The 22,629-nt window shown below is 53.5% G+C and overlaps 9 protein-coding genes across 9 annotated transcripts; 5 read left to right on the forward strand and 4 right to left on the reverse strand.

Annotated features, from left to right (window-relative positions):
* Nucleotides 1-98: 98 nt before the first annotated feature.
* On the forward strand, nt 99-437 carry JDV02_003209 (uncharacterized protein; the record flags this gene model as incomplete). The annotated part of the gene is made up of 1 exon (XM_047984316.1): nt 99-437. The coding sequence occupies one exon, from the start codon at nt 99-101 to the stop codon at nt 435-437; it is 339 nt and encodes a 112-aa protein (XP_047840290.1).
* A 1,920-nt stretch (nt 438-2,357) lies between these two features.
* JDV02_003210 (uncharacterized protein) lies at nt 2,358-5,214 on the reverse strand. Its single transcript, XM_047984317.1, has 2 exons — nt 3,818-5,214; nt 2,358-3,745 (listed from the first exon to the last, which is right to left on the reverse strand). The coding sequence occupies exons 1-2, from the start codon at nt 4,321-4,323 to the stop codon at nt 2,473-2,475; spliced, it is 1,779 nt and encodes a 592-aa protein (XP_047840291.1). The 5' UTR covers nt 4,324-5,214; the 3' UTR covers nt 2,358-2,472.
* A 1,346-nt stretch (nt 5,215-6,560) lies between these two features.
* On the reverse strand, nt 6,561-7,258 carry JDV02_003211 (uncharacterized protein). Its single transcript, XM_047984318.1, has one exon. It carries the CDS (start codon nt 7,148-7,150, stop codon nt 6,620-6,622), a length of 531 nt encoding a protein of 176 aa, XP_047840292.1. The 5' UTR covers nt 7,151-7,258; the 3' UTR covers nt 6,561-6,619.
* An 802-nt stretch (nt 7,259-8,060) lies between these two features.
* Nucleotides 8,061-8,534, reverse strand: JDV02_003212 (uncharacterized protein; the record flags this gene model as incomplete). The annotated part of the gene is made up of 1 exon (XM_047984319.1): nt 8,061-8,534. One exon carries the CDS (start codon nt 8,532-8,534, stop codon nt 8,061-8,063), a length of 474 nt encoding a protein of 157 aa, XP_047840293.1.
* Nucleotides 8,535-11,071: 2,537 nt separating this feature from the next.
* On the forward strand, nt 11,072-12,091 carry JDV02_003213 (uncharacterized protein; the record flags this gene model as incomplete). The annotated part of the gene is made up of 1 exon (XM_047984320.1): nt 11,072-12,091. The coding sequence occupies one exon, from the start codon at nt 11,072-11,074 to the stop codon at nt 12,089-12,091; it is 1,020 nt and encodes a 339-aa protein (XP_047840294.1).
* Nucleotides 12,092-13,941: 1,850 nt separating this feature from the next.
* On the forward strand, nt 13,942-15,383 carry JDV02_003214 (uncharacterized protein). The gene is made up of 3 exons (XM_047984321.1): nt 13,942-14,576; nt 14,632-14,981; nt 15,096-15,383. The coding sequence occupies exons 1-2, from the start codon at nt 14,144-14,146 to the stop codon at nt 14,973-14,975; spliced, it is 777 nt and encodes a 258-aa protein (XP_047840295.1). The 5' UTR covers nt 13,942-14,143; the 3' UTR covers nt 14,976-14,981; nt 15,096-15,383.
* A 1,754-nt stretch (nt 15,384-17,137) lies between these two features.
* On the forward strand, nt 17,138-18,080 carry JDV02_003215 (uncharacterized protein; the record flags this gene model as incomplete). The annotated part of the gene is made up of 3 exons (XM_047984322.1): nt 17,138-17,244; nt 17,293-17,911; nt 17,979-18,080. The coding sequence occupies 3 exons, from the start codon at nt 17,138-17,140 to the stop codon at nt 18,078-18,080; spliced, it is 828 nt and encodes a 275-aa protein (XP_047840296.1).
* A 404-nt stretch (nt 18,081-18,484) lies between these two features.
* Nucleotides 18,485-19,582, forward strand: JDV02_003216 (uncharacterized protein). The gene is made up of 2 exons (XM_047984323.1): nt 18,485-19,036; nt 19,101-19,582. The coding sequence occupies exons 1-2, from the start codon at nt 18,607-18,609 to the stop codon at nt 19,352-19,354; spliced, it is 684 nt and encodes a 227-aa protein (XP_047840297.1). The 5' UTR covers nt 18,485-18,606; the 3' UTR covers nt 19,355-19,582.
* On the reverse strand, nt 19,417-22,227 carry JDV02_003217 (uncharacterized protein). Its single transcript, XM_047984324.1, has one exon. The coding sequence runs from the start codon at nt 22,036-22,038 to the stop codon at nt 19,570-19,572; it is 2,469 nt and encodes an 822-aa protein (XP_047840298.1). The 5' UTR covers nt 22,039-22,227; the 3' UTR covers nt 19,417-19,569.
* Between the last annotated feature and the right edge of the window lie 402 nt (nt 22,228-22,629).

Consider the following 22,629-nt stretch of genomic DNA (forward strand, 5'->3'; position numbering starts at 1 on the left):
GCCATCCCATCCTGTTGGGTTGATGATGGCTTGTGAGGCGCCAACCCGGTCCCCTGTCGACGTCTCCAGCAGAACGCCATCCATCGCCATGGTAGCGAATGCTGTCGACAGCACCCCTGCTTGGCGGATCCATCAAGCCCCTCACTGGCTTGCTTGTCCAGGAACGCTTTGGCATCTGTGGGACGATAGGCGTTCTCGTGCGTACGTATATCTTTGGCCTCTGCCCACCGAACCGGTTCGCCAACTCGCCTGATTCTCATCGCAAGTGGCTCCAGGCTGACTCGGCCATTTTCATGCCGAACTCAAATCTCGCGACAAAGCTTGTTCGACTGAATGAACTGCCGACCGCTTCGGTTCGAGCGTTTCAAGCAATGGGGATACGGCAATGCGAACGTCATTCATGCGACATGGAGAGGCGAGAACCGTCGTGGAACTGACTGCGCCGTGCGTATCGTGCCCGCTGTTGCTGATGCCGCTATGCAAGCCGCCAGCTCGTACTTCCTTCGCTCGGCAGCTAGGGGCAACTAGGCACGGTCATTACGACTGCCCGCCAAGTACTGTCTGTACCTACCGCACTCAGACTGACACGGACCGCGTGAACATGATGCAGACCGTTGCGCCTCATTGCGGTAGCGAGCCCACGCGTCGAAGGAAAAACGCCGAGGCAGACCGCCCAGTGAGTGGATGCCGGGTTGCATCATCGCGTCGTAATGGTTCTGGTGCCCGGGCCAAAATCTGCTCCGTCCATGAGCCTCATGCCCGACGGACAGGCCTTGCTTGGAGTTGGAGTCGCAATTCTGTACGCCCAGGCATTGCCCCCATCGCCCATGTGTGTGGCGATGGAGCCACGGCGTTTCGTTGCAGGCCTTAAACTTGTCCCTCTCATTCAAGCCATTGCCAGAGCTTAGGCAGACACGTAAAAGAAAAAGAAGAAAAAAAGGGGAATGGTACCTTATAATAGATTGAGAGTAGCACAAGATATTCTGCCCGTACTGTAGCCTCTGTCATCCATCAATGGCACGGCCGATGTAACCCGGAAAGAGTGCACTCCTAGCTAGCATGCCTAATGAATGCATGTTTGCAACGGCAATGCGACGGCGACACAGGCCTGTTGCCATATCCACTGCCTGCCGATTGCGGATCGTACCGACTACCCCGTCTAGGGAAGTACTTAAATTTTAAGTATATATAGAGGGTTTAATATAATAGAGGGTTAAGTAAGGGATTTTAAATATATATAGAGGGTTTAATATAATAGAGGGTTAAGTAAGGGATTTTAAGTATATATAGAGGGTTTAATATAATAGAGGGTTAAGTAAGGGATTTTAAGTATATATAGAGGGTTAAATATAATAGAGGGTTAAGTAAGGAATTTTATATATATTTAAAGGGTTAAGTAAATTAGAGGGTTAAGTAAAGGCTTTTAAATATACTTAAAGGGTTAAGTAAATTAAAGGGTTAAATAAAGGATTTTAAATATATATAGAGGGTTAAATATAATAGAGGGTTAAATATTAGATTTTAAGTATATTTAAAGGGTTAAATATATTAAAGAGTTAAATAAAGAATTTTAAGTATATTAAAAGGGTTAAATAAATTAAAGGGTTAAAGATAAGTTTTTAAGTATATATAGAGGGTTAAATATATTAAAGGGTTAAGACTAAGATTTTAAGTATATATAGAGAGTTAAGTATATTAAAGGGTTAAATTAGAGATTTTAGGTATATATAGAGGGTTAAGTATATTAAAGGGTTAAGACTAATATTTTAAATATATTTATAAATAATATTAGCTAATATAATAGGGGAATACTATATAATAAACTTTTAGGTTTACCTTTATTATATTAATAAGATATTCTTTTCTTTTAATTATTATGCCTTATTTTATTAGGTTATAGAATATTAAATAATAATATAAAAAAGCATCCTTATTATAACGTTAGGTAATATAGGTAAAAGCATAACTTAAGTACTAATGCTGTCGTGGCCTCTTATACTGTATAGTAGCCTGACTATAATTATCTACCGCTGTTCTAAATATTAATCGCTCTATCACGAAGCTCATTAATACTCTCTTAGCGCTTCGGCGGGCGCCAGCATAACACCCACGGCGAGCACAAACGGCGGGTCGGGGTCTACCTCGACAAGCAAGAGCGGCAGGCAAACGGCCAGTGGTGGCTAGGCAAGTAGCTCGTCAACGGCCGGCGCGGTAATCCCGACGGCGAATGTGATGAATATTACACCGGTCGTTGGCGTGGCTCTTGCGGCCAGGCCATGGCATCATAGGATTCAGTTAATAGTCCACGACGGCGAGCACGGTGAACTACGGGGAATGGCGCGAAAGGGATCAAATCACTAGAGCGAATGGCTAATCATTAATGCAATAACATAAGAGCTGCACTTCTCAAGATCGTTTGCTACATGAAACGCGAAACGCAAGCTAAAAAACGTCTGCCGGCACTCAAAGTCATTATACTGGCGGCGTGCAACCAAAACTCGTCGCAACACTCTTGCCCGAAAACGCCCCGATCAAACCCTCGATACTCGAGTACACGCCCAGGCCCGTCGTCGTCAAACTCCCCAGCATGTAGAAGAAGTTGAAGACGTTGAAGACCGGTCGCTTCCAAAAGGCCCGCTTCCATCGCGCGAATCCCGTGTCGACGTAGTTGTACGTTCGGGTTGCCGGATCGAACCTTTCCTCGGGCATCATGGCATCCTTTCTGATCCAGAAACCGAGGGCAACCAGCGCGGGGAACGTGTACGTGAAGCTCAAGATGAAGAAGGCTCCAATGAGGCCGGAGATGTACGAGAACTGCGGGATGGCGGCCGCGACGATGAACGCAACGGCCCAGTAGATGGGGATGCTGATGGCCCACGCAATCTTGCCCTTGCTCTTGGTCAGAGGCGGGAAGCCAAAGATCTCCTCAAGGACCTCGATGTAGACGACCTTGAATCCGATGTTGCCGTACAGCGCAGCGGCGATGAGTCCGGTGATGATGTTCATGATGTTGGTCGCCGTCTGGAAGCCGTACGAGGACAGTCCCTGCATGACGGGGTTGAATGCGAACTGGCCCTGGAAGGAATAGACAAAGATGCCGAAGAACAGGTAGACGCAGTAGATGAAGAGCTCGCCGCAGAGAAGCCCCTTCCAAAAGTCCCACGGCTGGCGCATCTCGGCCATGAAGGCAACAAAGGCCATGCATCCGCCGTACGAGTAGACAGCCTGGTTGAGGCCATTGAGGGACGCGACAAAGCCAGTGCCTCCGCTGGCCATGCCGTCGGGCGGCGTTCCAGCAAACGTCTTCACCGGCCCGGGACCAAACGCGTCGCCAAAGGAGGCCTGCGTGGCCTTGAAGTTGGGCGGATAGTGCACCACGACACCCATGCAGATAAATATGATGATGAGGTTGATCCAGACGGCAAAGTTGGCAATCCACGCGAAGCGCTGTAGCGTGCGGATCTGCCCGACGATGAGCCCGGCGGCCATGAAGATGGCGAGACAGGCGACGAAGCAGATGCCATTCCCGTTGCTGCCGTTCTCGCCCTGGGAAATCTGCGAGATGGATTGTCCGTTGCTGAGGATGAGCGCGGCGACGTTGAGGAGGAGCTGCAGTCCGAGCATAAAGTTGACGATATGTCGAGGGATCTGGCCAAAGAGCCGGAAGTACAAGTCACCATAGGTGACCAGGGGGTAACGATCGGAGTCGAGGCCGAGGAAGCCCTTCCAAAGAATCCAGCCAGAGCTTATTAAAGTCTCGTCAGCCACATGCTCACTTGGCAACGCGATATGTGTGTGAGACATGGGAAACACTCACTAGCCTGCCATGGCACCAAACACGGTGTACAAGGCAATGCCGGGGCCGTAGCCCATCTGTGCGAAAGCCCACGGCGTCGAAAAGGGACCCAGCACATCGGTCGTGATGAGGTAGAAGACAGCCCCCCAACTCGCGGTACGCAGCGCGCGACTCGCCCTCTTCCACTCCATTTCCGTCACGCCTGTTATTCTTTCGTCGCTATCGTTGGTGTCCCGGCTTGTCTCGGGGCTGGCGGCGTCGACTTCCATGCCGTTGTTCGCCCTTGTAAAGCGGCTCTTGATGGTCGACTTGACCGTGCGCGGGCCGCGGGCGTCGCGAAAGGCCTTGTCTGCTGCTCGCTCATCTTCACGAGAGATCTCGGCCCAGTACATGAACTCCTCGAACGAAATGGATGAGTCGCGCCCGTTGACGGGCTGGTACGTCGTTGGCTGGTCCTTCTCAGGCACGGACAAGGACAGGCGAGGGTCGGGGTCGCCTTCGCCGGCGATGGCGGGTCCGATGAGCATGGCGGCGGGCGAGCCTGAGGGAGCACGGCTTTGCAGATACGGCCCAACTGTCGGTGCTTACAGATTGAAGCACGAATTTTATTGCAAAATTGGAGTCGCGAACATATGACCGGGGAAGTCAAAGGTCAAGGGGAGGGCTCCCCATTGAGTACTTATATTGGGCAGAGGCTGGAAGCCGTGGGCATCGAGAGAACTAATCAGACACTAGACGGCAAAGTCTCGAACATACCGGGCTGCATTTGAGATACCGATGGCGCCCCTCGCTCTCCCCGCAGAGTCGCAACGCTCCGACATCGTCGTTACCTGGAGTCCCCGGGGGTTACACTGGGGCCGAGACGCGGCATGGGACCCGTCCATTGGGAGAGAGGGGTCGCCGCAAAACGGCCCAGTGATTCGACGAGAGAGACGTGACTCGGCTCGTTGTCGGCACGACGATAAGGTTCACAGATTCTGAGGGTGTGGCGAGCCGCGGGGGTGGTTTCTGAGAGAGTCGGGTCGGGCGTTACAAAGCTCCGCTCAAAGCTGGGACGGCGTTGAGGACGGGGCGAAAGGCTGCGGCGGACCGTCCGGTCGTTGACTTTTTCTGGGGCGTCATGGAGTGCCGGCGCGTCCGCCCAATGACGGTTGGTGGTGCCAGGTGGAGAGTGCCCTGATGTGGTGAAGGCAAGTGAGTGGCTGATCGCTCTGTCCTATGACGATGTCGTTATACGTAGCTCGCAGCGTGACTCCGTCGACACTAGGCGGCAGGCTCATATTTGGGCAGCTTCCATCTCTGCCAAGAGTCTGTCGGTGTCTTGAGTGAGTCGTGAACATGGCCCATAACTGTCCAGTCTTGTGAAGCCCACAAGTCGTCTAACAGCCAAGAACAGGCCCTGACTGATTGATGATGGGGGTTCGAGTCTTGAGCACATTCTTGAGGAAAGAAGGACATGTCAAAACTTAGGGATGAGTGGCGCCACCCCACCGCCACCATTACTACTACCGACATATTGTCCATGTCAGGGCGGCTGTCTCCACCGTGTGGCGCCCGTCACATTTAGTAAGTTACTAGGAGGTTTGGTTCCCCTAGAAGGTCCGCTGATTCACCGTGGGCGACGTGGAACAGCTCCGTTCTCCAATGAGTGAATTAGTGAGCCCTCTAAACGATAAGGGGGAGCGTCCGGTCGGTCAAGTTTCGGCCGACCGATTGTTGTAGCTACAAGCTAACGCGAGACCAGTTGAAGCCTGGTCGCGAGACGAACATGGCAATGCCGGCACGTCGCACACCAGATATGTGAAGGAAAGTTGCACGGCGTTCATGTCCGTCTCTCCTCTTACGCCCGCCACTACGGGATGTATTGTCTCTTCTGCTGTGGGCAGGACGAGTTGAGGACTGGATAGTTTCAACGCGCGTTTGTCAGGGCCGCGGGCGAGAGATGCCACGGCTAGTCGGCTAGTCGGCGCCAACAGCCGGCCGACACGGCACTCTTAGCCACTCCACTTAAGCCCGCCAGTCCGGCGCCAGGCCCGATTTTATTTCCTCTTTAGGGGTCGAAATCTCTTCAGTAGGGCAGAGCCATCGCGCTCCACGGTGTGGCCGGCCCTCCCGCCGGCAAACCGGCAGCCGGAAATAAAGAGCAGAAACGGGGTTGTGCTGCCTTCCAGGACGGATTTGCGAACAAGAAATATCTCGTCTCTGATAAGGGCTCCTGGGGCTTTGTTTCAGCGCTTGCCGGCTACATGTCCGATCTCGGTGACGGTCTCAGTAACACCAGACTTTGACTAGACGCCATCATTAACCAGCTGCTGCAATTTGTAACCTTCGGCGTGAAACTCGGCGAGGTTTCCTGGTGAGCGATGGCAAAGTGATCTTTGCAACGCCTCTCTCTCTATCCCGTTGTTCAATACCTTCCAGCACGTTTGCGGTCTGCAGGGTACACACAGTATTACGCCAATGTCGTTTACGAGCAGGATAGAGACTGCTCCTACGAAGTAGATATTAAGCAGGCCCAGTACCTCACAGTATGCTGCGCACAACTTACCATACAGAGCGTGAGGGACGCCAACAAAGCGAAACATTCCATGCCACGCACGTAACATCAGTTGCGGTTAACACTGCTGTCTTCATCCTTCACCAGCTCCAAGAATCTTGGGATATCCAGAGTTGAAGCCACAATCTGCGCAGGACATGCACTCGACGTGATACTAGGTCTGCTTCGCCAACACCAACGCCGACCACAGTTGCAGCCGCAGCCACCCTTGTGTGGTCCCCGCCCGCCAGCGCTGTCCCGCCGTCAACCATCGTCACCGTCGTCCGTCACTTATCTACACCCTCTGTCCCCTTCTCCACGATCACCACTTCCTGTGCCACCTCCCAAGTGTGCCCAGCCGGGTCCTCAAATGTCACCGTTCGTACACCCCACGGCTTCGTCTCGGGCCCCGTCGTGAAGCGAGCCAGCCCGCGCGACTGGAGCGCCGCCATCGCTACCTCGAGGTTCGCCGTCGCGAGCGTCATCATCATTGTCTGCTTCTGCCCCTTCTCCTGCGCGCCCTTCCGTTCTTCACCGCCACCAGCATCAGCATCAGCATCACTGTCGTGGTGGTGGTGTTGGTGACTCGTCGACGACAATGACGACGCAAACAGCTCCTCAGCCGCCGACGGGCGCAGCAGGTTGAGCAGCGGTCCCACGCCGGGCACACGCACCGCCGCCGAGTCGGCATCGCGGAAGACGAGCTTCGCGTCGAGCACGCGCTCGTAAAAGGCGAGCGAGGAGGCAGGGTCGGGGCTGACGAGCGTGATGGCCGAGAGGGTGCCGATGGTGACGGGAGCGCGAGTAGTGGATGACATGGTGAAGACTAGAGAGCGGTGGCTACCTAGCTGTCCGGGTTTTGGTGTAACGGAAGAGGTGCGATCGCTAACTGCGTGGGTTGTGTATTGAAGAGGGTTGTGGTTGGGGCTTTGGACACTACCGTCGCCTAATAGAAGTGGCTGACTCTCGCTGATCGAGGATTTAGTACTTTCTAACCGAGCGACGTTTTCCATCCATCGGAGATGGGCCTGTTGATTGCTATTTTATGTTGCTCAGTATATCTGCTAGCTCCATGTTGCGTGAAACCATCGTCTCTCCCGGGTACTGGCAGGCAGCCACTTCCCCGCCTCAAACAGAACCTCCCCTCATTCTCTCTCTGGTGGCTGCCTCTGCTGCCTGCGAAAGCCGCACCCAAGCGGCTACTAGCCCGCCCGTGGCGTCGTCCAGCCGCGACTCCGCGCCGCCAAACACGCTCCATGGATGAGGAAGGCCCTGACATGGGCGGCACTCTTTCACGTGGCACATATTCTCTCTCGCAGTTCTTGTTGGCTTACTGATGCGATGGCTGACTACGTATCGGCACGTCTTGTGCTTATACCCCGGCCGGTCCCAGTATCGTTTTTGCCCATTGGCTGTGTCCCGTTCCCGCTCATATGTGGCTCACATTTAAGCAAGGGACTCACTACATCTCACATGCACGCTAGTCTCGCGGGGTCTCTAGTCTCTGCCATAGAAAGGAGGATAGTTATTTGATACCAGGGCTGGAGGGCTGAGAACGCCCCTCCTCTTTGTCTCTACTTCGGATCGCTCTAACCTCTCCTCCATATCCTGCCCAGTTCGCAAAGTCGAGAGGCGTTACTTAGCCCCTTGTAAGCCAGTCTCTATTGCCTTATAACGCACTTCATAGCCTGACTCTTATTCGTAGTAATATGAGTATGGCCTCTTTTCTCAACCTTGCGGCCAGATTCGCTTCCCGCCGGGGCTCAGACTGGCGGCGGATGCCCCCGGAGGGAGCTTAGGGTCGCCGGGCTTGCTGGGGGGAAAGTTGCGAGCCAAGGCATCTAACCATTCCTTCTTCATCTGCTCCGTGGGGAAGCCCCAACGGTCATACCCGCTCGAGCCCGAAGGCCCGGAAGTCGTCTCGGGCCAGCCCTGGTCATTCTTCGCCGTCCTGGACGACGCTGACTTGCGGCTCTTGCTGCGGTCGCCGCCCGGGCGTCCGTAACGTATGGTCTGTGGCCCGTCCTTGCCACTGTTGCCGCCGCCACTCCGTGTGCTGCTGCCCCTGCTGCTGCTGCTTCGGCCGGCGCCAGGGATCGGGGATCGTGGGACGACAGCGGATGCGGGGACGGGTGCCGCGAGCGAGGGCCCGGCGAACAAAAGCACCAGGGCCGCGGCGGTGAGCTTGCAAAGGATCTGCATTGTTGATGGGTTGTTACTGAAATGGGATGCTTCCCTGGCCGAGAAGAGAAAACAAGATTCTAGTGTGTGAAACGACAACCAGTATAGTCTGAGATAAGTGCGTCTGATGGCACTGGAATATGCACGAAATCCGGTGACGCTTCAAAAGCTCGTCTTCCAAAAATGATTGCCAAAAGCGTAGCTTTATATAACGCCATATTAACTGATGCGCCGCTTGACGTACGTACAATCCTTCGATCCATGTCGTGCGCATACAGCGGCGCAAATACCATAACCCACCAGAGCAAAAGGGGAGACTTAGTGCTTGAGGCCAAGCAATACGTCAGACGCATTTGGCTTGCCTCAACATATCTACGCATAACATGTAAAGCGAATCGGCAGGAACCGAGGAGCACCGTCAGCTATAGATTGCATCATTGATGTGGCGGCGCCGTGCGAGGCCACTTGTACGCACGACCCTCTTGATAACTGCATTGAACTCCGCAGAGCTTTACGACATACTGCCGGAAACAGATTTCCGGCCGGCTTGAGGAATGGCCAGCGCTTTCAAAAATCGTCACTGTCACTTTGTCTCATAGCATGCGTCGTGATCGAATGTAGGTACAAACTATGAGGCATTTCCAATCAGAAGGATTCTGTAACTTTAATTGAAGGCTTCCGGCCCCGGAAGGTAAATTGAATCTCGATTCCACCACCAAGCCGTGACACTATATGTGCGTACATAACATAAGGCATAGGGTATGCTGTAACCGCGGCTGCGGCTACGGTCACTGGTACATGTTGAAGCTACGTGTACACGGCCCAATCAATAGGACAATCGGAGCCGCCTCTATCTCCGGAGCCAAGTTACTACGTATGGCTACAAAACATGGAATCTTCAATGCTTGATCATCATGTACGTATCTAATTCAACTGTGTGGAGATTCCGCGCTCCAACCCCCCTTTCCCTCAGCGCATCCTTCACGCATATAGCGCGGTGATCCTTCATTAGCCGCGCACGCACCTTCTCACGTTCGCCGCTCTCTCCTATTCGCAATGCGGCTCCTTCTCTGCATCGCCGGGATTGCAGCGCTGCCGGCACGTCTCCTCTCCTAGCGGCTGGTCGCCCACACACGAGTACAGGGTCCTTCGCGTGACGTCGCGACCGTTCTCGGACGCGCTTGGGATTTCATTTTCGTCATACCCTACTTGGGAGCAACGTTGGGAATATTCCTCTCTTCAGCTCCAGTTTCTTCGATCGGGTAACTAGCTGGCTTGTGCATGACTGACCTTGTTGCGAGACGAGCGTTTCGTAGCAGTACTTGGTGTTTTCCATGCAGGTGCCAACTGCGGCGGCCGAAGTCGCCCACAAGGCGGCTACTAGCAGCAGCGTCTTCATGTTGTTATGTCTTGTCCACGGCTTATGGGATTTGTCGATTATCACAAGATCGGTCTGACTTGATAGGAAACGGGGCCTCGGCTAGGTCGTTGCTCGATACATATATCCTTTGGCTGAATGCATGATGGTGCGTCTGCACGTGTCCAGTCTTTCGGCACCCGCCATGCTGCCCCTTGGTCGACGACACATCCTTCCCAACATTGGACGTGGGGGTTCTATCCCAATGACAGAGCGCTCTACATACACTTTACTTGGCCACGCATGGTGACATAACAACGTGCTATCAGCAAGCTGTTCCTGTCTGGTGCCGCGACAAAAGGCGCTGAATCGGCCCGACGAGATCAAGCATCGCATCGGTGAGTTTGAGTTGTTCCTTCCGCTTCAGCTCACTTGAAATTGCTGAAATGGTTAAAAACGGCTCATGGGGGAGGAAGAGAGGATATGGCCCCCACCAGATGCCAAGAAACGCGCTCTCAGAGACATACCGAAGACACCGTCAACGCCAAGGGCTGAAATCGAAGAAACAGGAGGATTCGATGGCGTACGTGATAAGGAAGAGGGAACTCTCAATGACCTGATGTACTTCTTCTATGGCAGTTGGTTGCATATATCTCGCATGCTGTATACTATACGCGCTGTCATTAGTCTATCCAGTCGGAACCTCACGGTCATGCCAAGCATCTACGTCCACATGTACAACCAAGTAAATTCAAACCTTAGATTGCATGTATATATGATTGCATGTATGGATATTTCGTCTCAGCGTGCACCGTGTGCATGCTGAGACTTATCTGCCCTCGCTTTGCAGCCGCCATCAATGCCTCGTCTGGTGCGATTCTCGGCGTGAGCCCCTTAATGTGATCCTTCATCTCACATTTACGACACATGCACTCGGAGGGATTCAGTGTCCACGCGCTTCCTCCCCCCACCCTTACCGCCCTCCCTTCCGGTTGTTTCGTAAGTTAACGTCATGCTTGCCACGAACCGCCAATAACTGCGCAAGTTCCCGGCTAGAGCGCGCGGCTGGTTTTCTGCCCGTGTTTAGTCTCCAAGCCCATGCATGTACTTATGTTGCGGCAAAGCTCGCGTTAGCTGCGCTGTGTAACTGGAAACGACGCCAACGTTGTAGGTCGAGAGAGGTTAATCGAGTCGTTTCGAGATGGCCATCTCCGGTCTCCTTCTACTGTTGTATTGCCTCGCCACCGCGGCCGCCGCCGCCGGGACGGATCGCCATGTCGTTGGCAATGAACCGCTCTTGAGTACCCAGCGCGAAGGAGATCTATCTCTGCGACTAAAAGATTTCAAGAAATCTATGGAAAGATCCATCCGGATAGATCCCGAGAATGCGCCCTACTTTCTCAGCGATGCGAACAATACATGGCACGGACCGTGCTTCAGCCAGTTGTGGACATGGACTTCCCCGACCTACCTGTTCCGCAATCACCTCGACCCTTACGCCGTCATGACCAGGAGCGCCTGGTTCACGGTCAACGTCGAGTCAAGGGACACAGCGGGAATACGAGAAGTCATGATGACCATGTCCAAGTCCCACTCTGTCACCAAGTCAACTACCGACGGATGGAGCGCCTCTGCCGCGCTCACCTTCAACCCGCTTGGACGTATGGGCGGCATCATCGGCTACAGCCAGGATTCTTCAACGACGGAATCGCATACATACACGACCGAGCACCAGCGCACCTACAAATGCCCCCCGTTCCACCATTGCCAGATACAGACCTTGACCTGGCACATGACAGTCAGGGGCTTTTGCTACCGGGAGCCCATTATCGATTACGACGGGCCCATCTCTATATGCGAGAGACCGTTTCCTAGCTGCATCTGGTTTCGTGTATTTGCCATGCAAAATTGCCGCATACGGATGGACCGGTCGCCCTGCTCCTTCGACACGCCGATCATGGCACCCGACGGGAATCCTTTGTCTGAGGTACGCCTGGTGGAGACACCGCTCCCGGTCAGGTTCAAGGGCTGGTCGCCCGACTGCGACATCGCCATCTTGGAGGACGGCAGTTTCTGGAAACCAGAGGGATTGTACTTTCATCCCGATGCCGAAGCTTGGTACCAAAGCTCGATAGTACCGGCAAACGTACCCAAATGTGTGCCAAAACAGTCGGCCTCAGATGATGAGCCGCGAAACAACACAACAAGTGATAAGGAATGAAAAATATGGCTAGCTATGGCGATTGTCCGGCACCAGTGAGGTTGAGGGACCGTTCCTACTTGCGTCATGGTCTGTACGGCCATGTGGCTGGCCATTGAATTTGGGCTTGACCAATTCTATCGCCGCCAATGTACATGCATAATACAAAGAGGCCGAGTTCGTACAAATGACCAACAGTCGGATGGAGTCATGGCCTGCCGGTATTCCGCTGCTCTCACCAGCGCCATAGAGTTAGTACTTACACCAGACCCCAGGACAAAAATATTCGTCCGTTGTCTACCGGACCAATAGACCGGAGGTGCTAGACCTTGAAGATTAAGGTAGGGCCGCGGGCCCGACTACATGTAGGCAGTTGCCAGTCTAAGATCCTCCGCGAACAGCATTCCGTTCCGGGGCAAAGAACCGAACGCACATGGCATGGCACCCTGACATCCTCCGGCGATCATACTAGCTCCTTTCCGCTACTCAATGCCGAGTCTTATCGTCACGCCGCATCTGCGTGCCCTTGTTTGAGCCTGTCGGTGTTAGATTTGAGAGACCCGCCCCTGTCAGCGCTGGTATGAATGATTCCGTTCCTTGTGGCAGTGAATAGAGGTATGGTACGGACTGGACTGTTGACATAACATTTACGCAAGAAGAGCGGCCTAAGTACACACAAAGTCTAAGGATGTTTTCCTAGTACTCAAGGCACGAAAGCCAAAACAGAGACGATATTTGGTGATGACGTTATGCTGAACGCGGTCCATCAATGCCAGGGCGCTGCTGCCAGAGACATGGAGACTCGACAGCGAGACAGCACAAATATGGCAGTGAAGCAGTTACAATCATGATCTAAACAAACCGCAGTTTCTCCCAACACCCCCACTACCCGCAAGAAAGATTGTGTCCTACCAAAGATATGATCAATGTCCTACCAAAGACAGCCATCGGCGCCCAAACTATCACTCAGCGGTCTCCATGACCCCCTCCCTGGCTGACCACTTTCCACTACGGGAAGTCGCCGCTGGACATCGACGGACTTTTGGGCTGGAGCCTGCAGAGGCACACCGCTGCGGGGTTTGCGCATCAGGCTCGGGCCGGTAGCCTGCGGGGTGTTCGCCTGCGGCAGGCTTCTCCCTGATAAGACAGTGAGATCGACTTGCTGCGACGCTGCAGACCAGCCTCGGGATGCTTCCCTCCCACATCTTCGCCAAGCCAACGTCAATGACGACCGGTTGACTTTCCAAGGCAGGTTGTCAGCCCTACATGGAGTGGCCAACATAGCTTGACAGCGCAGCCCACCAAATGTATCTTGGATATGCCGGCAAGGCCGGCTTCTGTCTGGTGTATCGTAGCGTCTATTTCCTACTTAGTACTTCACTTGAAGACGGAGGCACTGCCGCTGTCCGGTTCATGTGCTTTTGTATAGCCGCACTGCTTATTACAGAGCCAGAATGGGCCGTGAACCGGTGGAGGAGCACGCGGTGTCACGGTTGCAAGTCACAACGAACCCTCACAGTATGAAGACTGCGGGTACATCGCCTCCGATAGGATGACGGCCGTTGAAGCGAGACAGCTTATCTGTAGCGAGCCGCTCAGCTTGCATCATTTGTGGAACGAGCCAGAGCCAACAGCGACGCTCACCCAGCAGCATGAAGCACACACACCAAATGGGGTAGAGTGCTCCGCGACCCTGGCGAAAATACTCTGCAAAACCAACCTGGGCCTTTTTCTCGGGGCGGCTCCGCCGCAGGGATGGAACGCTCATCCTCGAGTCCGGACATGTGGCGTAGGATCGAGTGCTACGTACCACGCGCAAGTAGCGTTGCATCGCCCAGATCCCCGTCGTAATTCCGGTAGAGGGACTTGCGGTACCTCTCAACGACTTGTTGAGACACGTTGGCTGGTCTTCACTTCAACAGTGCTAGAGCACAGAGTCGTCGTCCGAGTCCTTCGACTCGCCAGACGACGTTGAATCTCCACAACCAATGGTGCGCAGTTGACTCCGGCGGAAGCAGCGCTTCAATTGCAGGATATCACGTCTGTAGGTTAAACCATTTCACCCACAGCACAATGGCAAAGACGATACTCATAACGGGTTGTTCGGCGGGCGGGATCGGTGCCGCCCTAGCACAGGCCCTGGCCGACCAAGGTCATCACATCATCGCCACCGCCCGCAGTCCATCCAAGATACCCCTCGAGCTCCGCTCCCTTTCCAATGTCATAACGCTGGCTCTCGATGTTTCGTCAACAGAATCTGTCATACACGCCGCCAAAACGGTGAGTGAGGCGGGCAAGGGGTTAGATGTGCTCGTCAATAATGCTGGCGTGGGTTACACGATGCCTATCCTAGACGTGGACGTGGAGCAGGCGGAGCGTCTATATGAAGCGAATGTATGGGGACCAGTGCGGACAATACAAGCTTTTGCGGATCTTCTTATTGCGAGTGAGGGCCGCATCGTCAACATGAGCAGCGTTGGGGCGGTGGTCAATACACCTTGGATCGGTGAGAACGCCATGGACCCCGTCCAGAGGCCCACGTGTTGATTGTGCGACTGCAGCCTCTTATGCGTCGTCCAAGCCTGCGCTCAATAGCATATCAGAGACATTGCGCCTCGAGCTTGGCCCTCTCGGCGTCAGCATGACAACTGTGTATCTGGGGACAGTCGCGACGTCCTTTCACGCGAATGAACCAGCACCAGAGCTTCCACCGGGATCGCGTTACACGAGCATCCTCGACACAATAACGAAATGGGCGAAGGGAGAATCTGGTCCCAAGGCCGGTTCCATGAAGGACCTGGTTGACTCTGTTTTTCCTGATATTCTGGGTGAAAAAGGTGGTATTGTATGGAGGGGTCCAAACAGCGGCGCTGTTAGATTTCTCTCCCGATGGATGCCCATGTAGCTGCTGGTGAGCGGTTCCCTCTGTTGTCAAGTTCAGTTTCGCTCTAATCTCTAACGCCGTTCACAGGACAGCATGATGTCCAACGGTCAGGGCTTAGATGAACTGACCAAAAACATCAAGCACAAGGGTGATTAGATCTCAGGCGCAGATGCATCAGCATCAACTTGTGCAGTCGAGGGTCGGCTTGGGAATGTAAATGGATACATTTTAGAAGATGACGCCTACTCCGGAACCTTAATTTCTCCGGGAACTTTTGTCGTGAACAGCCCATGCGGATCGACTGTCGCTCTCACCTTCTTCAGTCTCTTTACACCTTCCTCCTCATAGCTCGCAAGACCCAATAGAAGGATTCGGGTCAGATAATGGTGCGATTGCGTAAGACGGCACAGCAGTTTGATCCGAAAGCGCGATTCCAGACTCTCACGCCGAGTGGATATTGTTGCATCAGAGGCGTTTCATTCTTTTGTCGCTTTATTACTCCAACAAATGAACATTGAATACACCGCACGTCTTACATAACCCTATTCCATATATTTATTTTCATTTTAATTCTCCCAGAGCTATGTTTGTCTGCCGTCACTGTCTGGCTGTCTATGTTGAGATCATATATTGATATCGATCGGAAATATCTTGTCGAAGTAATGCACACAGTGGAACGTGGAAAGAAGAGTCTCGGAACAAATCTTGGCCTTTCAAGAGAAGAAACATAGGCTAAACGAGATTATTTATTAATCACTATTAGGGCGTCTCTTGCTCTCACGTTGACTATGTCAGCCCGGAGCATTTGACATGTGTCATGGCCAGCAACATGAACCCGCCATCCCTGACCACGAAAGTCATGAGCGTAGTACAACATTGAAGTATGGGCCACTCTGCCAATAGCATGCTCTCGCTTCTTTTGTCTCAATATTGAGACAAACTATGACAGCCCAGCCATGCACGCCCTTCTGCTTCGGGACCAGTTGGGGGCACTTGAATTGGAAGAGAGTGTACTCCATAGGTCCAGTTGTGGCAACACATCACGTCACGAGGAACAGATCGGACCCGGACTTGTGTTGAACAGCCGAACTATTACGCAATATCTATTGCAGATTGAAGCTCCGTACGAAGTAGCTTCCATTTGATTTGTGATACATCGATCGGCCCCCTGTACGTTGCAGCAGCTGCATCATGAAGCACATGCAATGCGACACACAAGGAAAGCAGTGCCATGGGCATGTACTTTTAAAGGCCAAGCCCCCGCAGGCGCGGTTGCACAGACTGCAATCTTTTCCATTTGAGAATCTTCAATACTGTTCATCATGCTGTCCCAGAGTGGAATGCAAATCGGGGTTGCCCTTGTAGGGCTCATCGTTATCAGCGTGGCCTGGGAACTTCTTTCCTCGCCATTGCGGGCATTTCCTGGGCCATTTATTGCCAAGTTCACCAACGCCTGGAGGCTCTTCTTGACTTCACAGTGGCATTTTGACAAACACGCCCGGAAATGGCACCGAAAATGGGGACCCGCAGTGCGCATTGGCCCGAACGCCATCTCTATCAGCGACCCTTCCATGATCAAGGTTATCTACACAGCACGAGCTCCTTGGGAAAAGGTAATCTTCTCACGTTCCAATGCGTTTCCGTCAAACTGAAAAAGATTGCTGTGCATCAGTCCGACATGTACCCCGTCAATGACGCGTTTAATGAGGGAAAGCGCATACCAAACGTCTTCTCCATCACAGATCCAACCATGCATGCCAAACTAGCGAGGCCCATCAGAGGCCTTTGGGCAATGAGTAAAGTACTGGAGATGGAACCATGCTTAGATGAAGCCATCGAGCTGTTCGTCAACAAACTGGGCCACGAGTTCGCGGACACTGAATCTGGCAAACGCATCTGCATGATAGAGGACTGGCTGAGCTATTGTACGCGTCATCTCCCGCCTCGTAATGCTCGCTGACATGAATGATTTATTGCGGTGTGTGCAGTCACTTGGGATGCCGCAGCAATCTTCACATTCGGGCAACCATTTGGATTCATTGAGCGAGCAACCGACATACGCGGGATGATACAAGAAGCGCGGGACGGGATGACTTATTTCGCTGTTGTATGTCTCAGTCTCTTCCCCAAAGTCACATGGTCATCTAACAGCACGGCGCCATCTTGATCCAAAGGTGTGTCAAATGCCGTGGCTTGATAGTTGGTTGAGCAAGAATCCCATCGTCAAGGTTCCCTTCGTGTCCGGGGGCATCTCGTGGAGCTACTTGGCTGCGGTAGAGCTTTACACTAAGTACGCCTCTGCGACCAGCAGCGACAAAAGGACTGCTCATAAACGCAGCGGAAAGCACTACATCGACAAATATCGCGACTTGAAAGACACTTATCCTGATTTGATTGACGACGAGCAAGTTCTTAGATATCTGACACTAAACCTTATTGCTGGAGGCGATACAACTAGCGGTACACTGCGCGCGATCTTGTATCATGTGGCCAAGGCCCCATCGGTGTACTCGAAACTCATCTCAGAGCTAGATGCAGCTAAACTCTCCCTACCGGCCCAGTGGAGCGATATCAGCAAACTTCCTTATCTCAATGCAGTCGTATACGAATCATCTCGCATAACTCCTGGCATCGGGTTGATGTTCGAGAGGCATGTTCCCGCAGGGGGCTGCAAGCTCCCCGACGGTCGCTTCATACCAGCAGGGACCAAGGTGGGGATCAACCCTTGCGTCGTCTCGCGCGATACCGATGTCTTTGGCGACGACGTTGAGGCTTTCAAGCCAGAGCGTTGGCTACAGCGACCAGACGAGGACGATAAGGGCTATGCGATACGATCTCAGCGCATGCGAGAGACTACCGATCTTACGTTCGGGGCAGGTAACCGCGTCTGCATGGGCAAATCAATGGCCAAAATGGAGATTTACAAACTGGTGGCGACATTGTACAGTACCTTTGATGTAAGTCTCTGAGCGACGCAACGCATCAATTTACGTCGACGACGATACTCACAAGGGTCCGTCACAGATCAAGCTGCCCGATGAGCGACACGAGTGGACGTACCGAAATTCCTGGCTCATGTTCCACGAAAACATTCCCATGCTGATCAGTCGGAGAGCAAGACTCTAACGGACAGTCAAGGAGACATGCTTGGGCAAAGTCAAGCTCATGCTCATGTTATTCCAGATGCTAGGTCTAGGTCTATAGGTAACGTCGTAAAAATTGATCTTCTCACGTTCAACTCCTATAGTTCAATCAACCATTTCATTGACTATGATCGTTCCGCGGCAAGCCTGTGACATTAGCGTCCGGGGAAAGTGTACATGAATGACCTCAGCACTGCGGTCGACCGATTGAGCCATGTCCGAGTATTGCGTCAACGGGCGGGGCACGTCATAAGCACCTTGTCGTTATCCGCGATCATGGGGGACGCAGTCAGTCCAAGGACACAGTGTCTTCAAGAACCGGCTGAGCTGTCCGAAAATAAAACATTAGAATCATCGCGTGGCGCGATATTCACGCACTCGGAGGGACGTGCGTCTCTCGTGGTATTGGTCTTCGTGTCCGAGGACCTTCATTTTTTTTTTGTCGTACAGAGTCTGCATCCTAAGAAGCAAGAATCCAGCCGCAGATATCCGCGCCTCAGTATTCCAGAATGGCTTACACTCTGGTGCCAAGATGCACAGTCGATGATGCCGCGGGTCTAGCTCGAAACAACATGTCTGCTTTTTGGCAAGAGACTTGGTGGAACATGATCTGGGCCGGCAAGACGCTCGACGCCCTCATCAGCTCATGTACTTTGAGGATGCCTCGGAATCTTCTGACGGAGCGCAACGTGAGGCGCCATCAAAAAGTCGTCGAGGCGGCCACGGGCGAGATTGCGGGCTACGCACGATGGATCATGCCGGCCTCGTACGAGACGGCCTGGCTCGAGGCGCAGACCCCAGATGTCAGTGAATGTGACAGGGAGCTGTTTCAACAGCGCTTCTCCAGTGCCGAATGGTCACCGCGCGATGATTTGGACCCTCTTGACGAACAGATGTACGAGAACATGCAGGAGAACGAGCCAGCGGGTCCCTACATCAGTATGTCACACATTTGGTATCTAACAGAAATACTCGGCCACTGACGAGCAGCCTGTGCCAATAGAATTGGACTTCCTTGCCGTTGGTCCAAATCACCAGCACCGAGGCGTCGGCAGCATGCTTGTCAAGTCGGGCATCGAGGCTGCGAATGAGCTTCAGTTGGATATTTACCTCGTTGCGATGGGAAAGAAGGCACTTGACATGTATTTGAAGCTGGGGTTCAATCTTTTGGCACAGGACTGCAAAGACCTTCGACCATTCGGTGCAGATGGTATTTACGACACATACATCCTCGTCAAACATCCGGCGACCCTATGATTCGCGATTGCACGCCGGCAAGGACTATAGACACCCAGAGGATGACATTTCCCATTGGCGCAGATCTAACGAGGATATAATATGGGAAAGGAGCGTGCAAAAACGTAAAACTGCTCAAGTTTGCGAGTTGTGAATGGTAAATGAGATTTGCACTACGAAGAGTCGCGCCCGACCAAGCCCCGAGCCTTCACCACTTGAACTCTCTGGGAATTTGCCTAGGCTTTAGCGGAGCATCCCTCCGACACGGCTGGCAGTAGAGTCCACAGGTGATCGCGGGTGCCGTTGTCTTCGAACTGGACCACATTGGCGCTGTTAGCTGTAGACATGCCATCTACGCCTGCGAGCTTATTACTGTTCTTGTTTCGAATGAAGAAGGAGCCATCGCCTCGCGATTCCACTCTCCAAAGTTGATCATCCCTTCCGCTGTCTCTGTGCTGTTGGAGTTGCGCGCTATTCGCCGTCGACGCATCATCGACAGCCAGCAGCAGGCCACTGTTGAGGTTCTTCAACTTCAGCCAGCCGCCGGGCGCTGGCACCGTTTGCCACAGGTGGTCACGGGTATCGTTGTCTTCATACTGCTGTATGTTTGCACCGCTGGCCGTCGACGCGTGGTCGACGCCCATGAGCTTGCCGCTGTTCTCGTTGCGAACCTGGAAGATGGCTGCAGTCCAGACTTCAAACTCGGACAGACCCCAGCCCTGACCAGCACCGGGGTTTGGCGCCACGACACGAAGCTGGGATGCCATGATGGTCGGGAAGGTGATCCGGGTTTCGACGTTGGAGGTAGTGGGCGGAGCGCTCCGCTTCTGGCCCGGAACGGTGGTCCAGTTGTTACCCGACAGATACTGTAGATCATAGCTGGAAGGAATACGCACGCCGCCGCCGTCATCGTAGAAGAATATTCGCACATCGCAAATGGCTTGATTGCGACGCAAATCAATGCCCATGTAGTCCTGCGAGTTGGGGCTGTTGTATGATGTCCAGCGGCTGTTCTCTGGAATGCCAGTCCGCCAAACAATGCCATCGATTGCTCGTGCCGCGCTATCAACAGAAGAGGTATACGAGGCAAACGCCGTCGTCAGCTGCGAGTAATTCTGGCCGTTGGCGGCGATGTTGACAGGCGAGCTGATGCTGGGAGGCGGTGCGTGGCCAACGTTGACCTTAACTGATCCCAGCGTGCTGCGACTACCTGCCAGTCTGTCGTCGACGTAAACTCGTAGCCCTTTGCCCTGTTTGTAATGCGATCCAGTGCTGTCCCAAAGTATAGTGATGCTGTGCCCATGGTATGCTACATTCTCTAAGGCAAAGTGGTCCCACGTTGATGGCGACAAAGGGTTGACCACGAGCGTGTCGTCCGACTGAGGGCGCAGGCCAATTAGTCCCGCGATGATGTTGTCAACAAACGTCGAGTGGTTGTAGTCCTCGCTGTGATCTGTGCCATCGTAGATCCACTTGTCGGCATCCGGGTCATGGGCTTCCGCCACGTATGGCTTGCCATTTTTGTACTGCGTGGCAGCATATCGCTTTAGAAGCGTGACATAGTCCGACGAGGTGATGTGAGTCTGCGATGGGTAGTCGTTGAGCACATTCTCCACTGCGGTGAGAGTCTGCGATGTGGCGAAGGGCCATGAGGGGCCGTTCCAATGGCAGCAGCTCTGTGCCTCGTACATGAACCATTTGCTTCTCCTCTCCACAGTGGTCGGTCCGTATGTGGCAGAGAATCCTTGGGGATCCTTCAGCTGTTCGAATGCAATCATGTCGGAGTCGACATTCGGCATGTTAAACATCCAAGGTACGTAGCCCATGATCTCTCTGCTGGTAAGCAGGGCGCCAGATGTATTGTTGTCGCGAGCCCTGTGCATGAAGAACTTGCGTTCATCGTCCCAGAGATGTTTCTGTGAGGCGTCTTGGAGAGCCTTTGCGCGTTTCTGGAAATCCGCAGCCAGCGCCGTGTCACCTTTCAACGCCGCAATGGCGGATATTGCAATAGCATCACCGTACTGGTAAGAATTGATCGTGGGCCGGAACCCAGCGCCGCCATGGTAGGGGTCGCTCGACTCGTATGACGCCGCGGTGAACTCAGTGGCATCCCAGACAGGGTATTGCCAGTACAAGCCCAGACTGGAGTTGAAGTGGTTGTCCCAGCCATGGTACTGCTTGACCAGATTATCGAGGTGGCTCAAGACGAAACCTCGGTCTCCCGACACGAGATACTGCTTCCATACCGAGCTGGCAGCCCAGAAACTATACTCATGTGCCCAGTCAAAGGTGTCCTTGTTCAACTCTTCCGTCGCAGGCTTGGACAATTGGCCCGGCCCGGCAAGCCAGTAGTTGACTGCATTTTGGCCGTATCTCAAGTCGCGCAGCCAGCGCCCCTCGTTGATCTGGTGGCCAGCGGCGGCCGCGATGCCACCGTACGGAGCTCCGTAACCCACTGGATGCAGGAACTCACTAGGCATGTAGCCGTACTGTGCACCCGTATATACAAGGTGCTCCCTGTACGTCTGCCAGCGGTAGTAATAGACATCCTGGATCTGTCGATCGGGAATGTCCAGTATCGGAATGTTTTTCTCGAACCAGCTACGGTCTTCGACGCCGGCGAGAAGTTGGCCATGATTGAGGAAGTTGGTAGCAGTCGCCTCCGCTGCCAGTGCCAACAAGACGACCGCGGCGAGCCCAGACATGGTTGTCAATGGAATGGGAAGCGAGGAGGCAATTCCACAGTGGACCTGAGCAAATTGAGGATACGCCCTGGCCTCATAGCTTTCCAGGTGGTCTTCCAGTCCTTATATGCGGCACTCCGGCTAAATCTGACAGATATTCAGTGATGTGGCGGGCTTAAATGACAGCGCCCCCGACTTTTGTAGGCCCAGACGCCTTTGGAGCCGTGCCAAAGAAGGTCTGCAGATCTGGGGGCGGTTTCGGGCCTTGCCAGGCCGGGTGTCACCATAGAAGGAGAGGGATTTGGGGGTGGATTCGTAGAATCGTCATGTAGCATGGATCGTGGGGTAAAGCTAATAAGCCCCGCGCCCGATGGACAGCACAACCGCGGAGAGGCGCGGGGAGGCATCGCGGTTCGATTCGTCCGCCAATCGAATTCGAAGTCGTGACTGGATATTTCGCCCTTGTCGTTGTCTATTTAGCATGGACTGTGTTGTTCATGTAGTCTGGAATACGCTGTTGCACCTACTGGGAATGGTGGCAGTACGCATCGGGCAAGGCGCCCGTGCCGCTATGTAGCTCGCCTCCTCTTATACCCCTCGCTAGGTGCCGTA

Source organism: Purpureocillium takamizusanense, chromosome 2 (genome assembly GCF_022605165.1).
Source record: "Purpureocillium takamizusanense chromosome 2, complete sequence".
NCBI classification, from domain to species: Eukaryota; Fungi; Ascomycota; class Sordariomycetes; order Hypocreales; family Ophiocordycipitaceae; genus Purpureocillium; species Purpureocillium takamizusanense.

Coding starts and splice junctions, on each gene's coding strand:
- JDV02_003214 (XM_047984321.1), top strand. CDS start 14,144: ATGGCAAAGACGATACTCATAACGGGTTGTTCGGCGGGCGGGATCGGT. Junction 14,577..14,631: donor GGTCAATACACCTTGGATCG/GTGAGAACGCCA, acceptor GTGCGACTGCAG/CCTCTTATGCGTCGTCCAAG.
- JDV02_003211 (XM_047984318.1), bottom strand. CDS start 7,150: ATGTCATCCACTACTCGCGCTCCCGTCACCATCGGCACCCTCTCGGCC.
- JDV02_003210 (XM_047984317.1), bottom strand. CDS start 4,323: ATGCTCATCGGACCCGCCATCGCCGGCGAAGGCGACCCCGACCCTCGC. Junction 3,746..3,817: donor TTTGGTGCCATGGCAGGCTA/GTGAGTGTTTCC, acceptor GACTTTAATAAG/CTCTGGCTGGATTCTTTGGA.
- JDV02_003216 (XM_047984323.1), top strand. CDS start 18,607: ATGGCTTACACTCTGGTGCCAAGATGCACAGTCGATGATGCCGCGGGT. Junction 19,037..19,100: donor GCCAGCGGGTCCCTACATCA/GTATGTCACACA, acceptor CTGTGCCAATAG/AATTGGACTTCCTTGCCGTT.
- JDV02_003217 (XM_047984324.1), bottom strand. CDS start 22,038: ATGTCTGGGCTCGCCGCGGTCGTCTTGTTGGCACTGGCAGCGGAGGCG.